This window comes from Centrocercus urophasianus, unplaced genomic scaffold, assembly GCF_019232065.1.
Source record: "Centrocercus urophasianus isolate 14NV4802_14NV808 unplaced genomic scaffold, USGS_Curo_1.0 seq_17, whole genome shotgun sequence".
NCBI lineage: Eukaryota > Metazoa > Chordata > Aves > Galliformes > Phasianidae > Centrocercus > Centrocercus urophasianus.
The window spans coordinates 356-6,430 of NW_024884722.1; the positions used below are offsets into that span (position 1 = coordinate 356).

General features: G+C 55.0%; 1 protein-coding gene across 1 annotated transcript in view; it reads right to left on the reverse strand.

The window, feature by feature from the left end:
• Positions 1 to 970: 970 nt before the first annotated feature.
• Positions 971 to 6,075, reverse strand: part of LOC122159999 (rho GTPase-activating protein 32-like) — a 5,154-nt gene continuing 49 nt past the window's right edge. The window contains exons 2-10 of the mRNA XM_042818180.1: positions 5,429 to 5,572; positions 5,048 to 5,150; positions 4,651 to 4,783; positions 4,026 to 4,108; positions 3,557 to 3,664; positions 3,046 to 3,191; positions 2,349 to 2,553; positions 1,687 to 1,832; positions 971 to 1,497 (exon numbers count right to left, since the gene is read on the reverse strand). Coding sequence (XP_042674114.1) covers positions 1,070 to 1,497; positions 1,687 to 1,832; positions 2,349 to 2,553; positions 3,046 to 3,191; positions 3,557 to 3,664; positions 4,026 to 4,108; positions 4,651 to 4,783; positions 5,048 to 5,150; positions 5,429 to 5,572 — 1,496 coding nt within the window. The 3' untranslated portion in view covers positions 971 to 1,069. The remainder of the gene's footprint in view (positions 1,498 to 1,686; positions 1,833 to 2,348; positions 2,554 to 3,045; positions 3,192 to 3,556; positions 3,665 to 4,025; positions 4,109 to 4,650; positions 4,784 to 5,047; positions 5,151 to 5,428; positions 5,573 to 6,075) is intronic.

The window sequence follows — 6,075 nt, forward strand, 5'->3', positions numbered from 1 at the left end:
AGCAAGGATTAAAATCACAGAATCACAGAACTGGGCCTGGAAGGACCTCCAGGGATCACCGAGTCCAACCCCCTGCAAAACGGGCTCCTACAGCAGGCTGCGCAGGTGGGCGTCCAGGCGGTTCTCGAATATCTCCAGACAAGGAGAAGCCACAGCCTCCCTGGGCAGCCTGTTCCAGAGCTGCGCCACTCTCACTGTGAAGAACTCCCTTCTCATCCATGGGCGGAACTTCCTGTGCTCCACTTTATGGCCATCTCCCCTTGCTTGGGGCCGCGCAGGGCTCCTCTCCCTGTCCCGGGACCGCTCTCCCACAAATCTCTGGTGGAGCTGCCCTCAGCACTCGCTCCCGTTGTGCTGCAGCTTCCATCTCGCTGCTGCCCGGACAGCAACAGCCCTGCCGCGCCTCCAACAGCCGGCCCCCAACGACCGCTCCCGCGCACGGCGGCTCAGCCAATCGCAGCCGGCGGAGCTACTGCGGATCAAGGAGACCCCGGGGGAGGAAGTAGCGCTGCCACTAACCAATGAGAGGCTGCCAGGGGCGGGACAGCGCTGACGCTGAGCAATGAGACGCCGGGTCTGAGTGAGCTCGTCCCGCAGTGTGATGATGGCAGGGCTGCAGATGATCTGCACAGGCAGCCCGGAGGTTGGGAGCCAGGAATGGACGCGGCTGGAGGAGAGAGGTGTTAGGGAGCAGCCAAGGCATCACAAGGCATCCAAAAGCCCTGAAAGGCATCACAAAGCCACCGCCAGGAAGCTTGGGGTTATCACGAGCAGCATCCAGGATGCTAGAGATTATTTGCTACCGTACCAGATGGGAGCTGCAGACACCCCAAAGCCAGACAAAACGGGAACTAACCCCGAGTTCTGCTTCGTGCACCCCACAGCCTCAGCGTTGCAAGCTGAGGTGCCTCATTGTTTGTTGCATTCATCCCAATCCTCGTGAATGAAGACGCCACAGGCAGTCAAGGCGTTGAGTGAGCACAAGTGTGCTTTTATTATTAAAGGAAAAGACAGGAGGGCGTGAGAGGTCCAGGTAAAGATGGGAATCGTCCTCTCTTGGATGGAAAGGTCACGGAGAGAGCGGCTCAGAGCTCTCAGAGCAGCTGCACGGTGCCTGGGACTGGAGGCCTGATTCTAAGTCCCCCTCCAAGAGGCACGGCTTCTCCTCGCTGTTGCTGACCTGCTCCTGCACAGAGGTGCTGCTTTCGGGGCACTCAGGCTGTGCTTGGGCTGGGCTGCACTGCAGAGGCACCGGGTCACAGTCCGGGCTGGTGCCTGTGGTGTGTGACAGGCTCAGGTCAGCATCTTCAGCAGAGCCGGGAGAAACGAGGGCTTGGACTTGGATGAGCTCCTTGTGTCCGCCACTGTTGTTATGCGGCAGGCTGTCATCTGAACCGCAGCCATTTGTGCTTCCTAACAGCTCTCCATTGGTGGAAGCACACAGCCCAGCATCGCTACTTGCTCTGGCACATCTGGGTTGACAAGAGCTCGAATCACCTATAGAAGAATGAACAGGGGTTGGTGTCAAACTCTCACAAGCTGAATTACAAAAGTGGTTCTTGATCAGGGGAGAACTGAAGGTGTCAGGTATGGGCTGGATCGCTAGAAGGAGATACAAGCCCACTGACAGCAAGAATTCTACGTTGCTGAGAAGCAGGGTGTTGAAAGCAGGATTTGCACCCTTACCTGCCAGCACTACAATGTCTGTCTCTGAGGGCTCCCTGGGATGGTGCTGCCGTTGGTCTTTGGCCACAGAGGATGGTTTCCCCAGGCTGAAGCAGGAACACCAACAGCCAGACGGTGACTCCTTCATCCTGCTGGGTGGACTTGGTCTGGAGAGAGGAAACAGGGAATGGTGTGAGTTGTGCGTGGAACTCCAAAAGCATCTCTGACTCTGACACTGACAGCTCATCGGCCCCATCTCACTGCCATGTCTAGTTTCTCGTGCCAGCAGGTCTGACCAACAGCTCTGCTTCCAGGAGAACTGGAATTGGATTCAGGCACGTGGCCCTGAAGTCCGGAAAACCCCAACGTTTCCAGGTACAGCCAGCATAGGCCAGGACAGACGTCAGCGTGGCTTTATGCATCTCGTGACTGCCTGCCCAGCAAGGAGGGAATGCCAGCCTTGTGTGGCTAAACTCAACCCAGCGGGCAACTGAATGTGAGTTCTGTCGCACAGTGCAAAGGGAGTGGAGATTCACTGCAACACTTCAGGCACCGTCACTTTAACTTGGTCTCAGCAAGCTTTGGCTCTAGAAATAATGGGGGGGGAAAACAACACAAAAAGAAACCACAAAAACCCACCCAAACAATGATGATAAGGTACTGGAAAAGGAAGTCCTCTTTACCTTTCAGATGGAAAGTCAATGACTGTGTGGAATTTCCCCCGTACAGCTGTGGGGCCTTCTTCCACTTCCATGTCCCTGCTCTGTGTCACAACGACAGGAGAGCTGCTGTGGCCTTGCCTCCGTGCCTGCGCCTCCTCCAGGCTGAGCAGCTCTGTGGCAGGAGAAGACGCCTGCACAGACTGGGGCCCTGAGAGAGAACTGTGCCCTGGAAGGGAAAACCACAGGTGAGAGCCAGGATCAGAAAGCAGCAGCACAGCCATCACAGGTCCGGGAGGTGCTGTGTTTTCCTCAGACTTGCTTAACCGAGCCACTGGAAGAAGAGCAGCTCAAAATAACCATGTGCTCAGAGGTGTGTCTATGGCAAAGGACGCAGTCATAATTAGGAGCAGCTCCCTGTATCAAAACAGGCAAACAAAATCCCTAGAAAATGGGGGCAGGGAACTGAGAAAGCTTCGCTGCCACACTTTCACCAAGCTTCACCTGCTTGCAAAACATCATAATGACAGTGACAGTTTTCTCCTTGTCACGTTTGGGCTTGCACATTCTCAGCATCCAGCAACTGGACGCCATATTCCAATCTAAGCCCAGAAGTCTGCTGTCCCCTCGATAGTAAAAGTGTATTTCAAAGGAGTTGGAGAAGGCCTGCATTTGATCCAGGTGTCTGACCAAGATAAAGCTAATGGAGGAAGACACTCACCTGCTCCATCTGCGATGTCAGGTCCAGATGTGGAGCAGAAGAGGACGTCTGTGTGGTCAATGATGAATTCCACCACAGCCGACTGCGTCTGCAGTTCCATGCAGGCAGCCCTCCCGCTGGCGCAGGCAGACTCGCTCTGCTGTGATCTGTAGAAAAGGCAGGTTTTAGAAGTCATTCAGCCAAGATCGCTTCCCCGGGTCTGAACTGTTACAGCCCAAAGCTGTCAAACTGGGCTCCGGAGACTTCCGCAGTGGGCAATCAGTGATGCCACTGAAGAAGTTCTCCTGGCTGATCAAGGACACACCAGTCCCATCTAAACAAGAGAGCAGCAATGCTCAGCTAGAAATTGTGCCCACGTGGGGTTGGAGAACAGTCCAGGCTCCTGCTCTGCTGTCAGCCACTCACTGCAGATTTTACAGGAGAAGAGCACATGTGGTGCAGAAGGGAGGATTGCTTTATTTTACTCGAGAACAGATGTAAGCGTTCTGTAGAAACGGAAAAAGAAGTTCACCTTAAGAGGTTTGGAGCCCACACAATCGCTAAGTTCTTCGCATGCATGTTTGTGGTGGAGCAGTGCCCAGCCAGACAGGCCAAGTGTCTCATCAGATACGCCAGGGTCCTGGGAAACAAGAGCGGCAAATGTTCAGCACCAGCCAGCATGCCGTGCTGCGACTCACAAAGCAAACCTCACTTCGTGCTAGTTGCTATTATTGCTACTGTCACTGAAGATGAAGTAGATCCAACTTGACCAAGTGCCACGCTGCAGCACCAAGCCCCAGCACAGCACAGCCGCAGCCATCAGCTGCACCAAGCGTGCCCCTGTGCCCAGGAACTCACCCCACAAATTAACCCCGTGTAGCCTTCAACCGCTTCAGCACACCCAGGCATCGTGTTGCTCGCGTGAGACAAAGCCTGGAATCGCACCATTGCCCTCTAAAGTGCAGCAGGGCTGAGCTCAGCAGGCTGAGGGCAGCACTGACCTGTAGTGAGGAGCAGACAGCTGCTGGATGGCGTCCCGCATTCTGACCAGCCGCTCCTCTTCCGTAGTGGCACCAACAGCATCCTGGAAAAGGGCAGAAAGGAATTGAGACACAAATCAGGCGACATACCTGCCGCAGAGTCAGGAACCATGGGGACAGCACGCTGCTGGTCAACACAGGGACAGATTTTAGGCCTTCCAAGAGGCCTCTGGGGAACACAGCGGCACGCAGCTGGTGCCACCAAGGCGAAGGAGTCCAAGCTCCGGGCCGGTTTACAGCCTGGTTGGGCAGCTCAGCTCCTCGCAGGGGGCATTCATCTCCAAGTACCCTTGGCTATTAATCCCATTCCCATTCCAGAAATAGTTGGGGAATAGAAAAAGAAAAAACAACAAAAAAACCAAGAAAAAACAACAATGCAGGAATTCTCGCAAGCATTATGAATATGGAAATAACCACCTCCAGGGACCACCAGAAGTGGCATCAGCACGATGCAGGATGTGGCAAAGACATGCGAGTAAACCCCGTGGGGCTAACAGAAGAAGGGCCTCAGAGCTGGGGCACTGCTGCAGCCATCTCCCAAGAGGCCCAGGGAAGAGGTAAAGGAAAGGCGTTGCCTCGTGCTTACCGAGAACTTGTCGTACAGCTGGTCGGTCAGCAGGGGGTTCGGGAGCTCCCTGAAGTACATTTTGCAGAGGGAGCTCGCGCTGTGAACGTCGCGGACAGTTAGCTCAGGAACCTGCTCAGACTCAAATTCCTGGCTGCAGAGAAGGACACGAAAGTGGTTGAGAAAGAGGAAAGCAAGTCAAAAGCCACACCCAATGCAATCAAGAATCAGAAGGGCTTCCTGATGTACAGGAGAACACAAACACTCGGCCACCAGCACCACGTCAGCCGTGCTGGATGGGATGTTCCCAAAGGAGACCTTTTCTCTGTGCTAAGGCATTGCCCGCAGGCCTCTGAACGCCCGCAACAGGGCACGTGCCCCTGCTGGCAGCTGTGTCTGTCAGTCGCAGCACTCTTACCGCAGTCTCTGGACGTTGGACGCCACGCCGGACAGGCGGTATATCCCCTGCACCACGCCATGCTGCTCGATGAACTCGGCGCAGCTCTGGAGGACCTGGGGGACTAAAGAACACGTGCCGGCGGTTACTGGAGCTCCTTAGTCAAGTCCTGCCTCAGGCTGCGCTCCCGTCACATCCCATCCACTAAGCCCAGCCGGGCTTGGCTGAAGCAAATACAAACGTGCTTGTCTCTTGGGAGCATTAGCCTCACTTCATCTTTCAGCCATCAACTCCCATTCCCCATTTCTCCACTGGTATCAACCTGCCCCTTGCTAGATACCATCTCCCTTTCATCTTTAGGTTCCCAAACAGGGAAGCTCTCAGGAATGGGCTGTCCCTTACCATCACGACCAGAGTGCAGAAGATGCTCTCCCAGGTCACGGCCGAACACCCTTTCCTTCTCCACTTCCCGCTCTTTTGGTTGCTTTGAGCGGGCCTTCACCACGGAACGAAGGAAGGTGAGGAGCTTGCCGCGCTTCTTTGGCACTGCACAACAAAAGGAAGAAACCAGCTCATCTCAGGTTCGGCTCCGTTGGACGAGGCCGAGCACAACACATTCTACAGAGCACCTCAAAACGGGAAGAACATGATGAGCAAGTGCGTACCAAAATGGATTTTCCCCAACCCTGGAAGAGTCCAAGGCCAGACTGGATGGGGCCCTGGGCAGCCTGGTCCAGTCCCACATTAAATGTGGAGCTTGGTTGGCAGCCCAGCTTGAGGCAGGGGGCTTGGAGCTTGGTGATCCTTGAGCTCCCTTCCATCCCAAGCCATTCTACAAGGATTCTAGGATTTCCCCAACTCCAGTCGTAAACACAGGAGGACTGGGCCAAATCTCTGCACGTTCTGATGGAGTTGAATGCACTCCTCTTGCTTAGCTTGCTCAACCTGGGCATTAAGGACCCTCTTGAAAAGCCACGTTCTGATCAAGCGTGTCACTAGCGCAACCAGACCTCTATCTGTCCACCAGGGACGCTGGCTGTTCTCAGCCT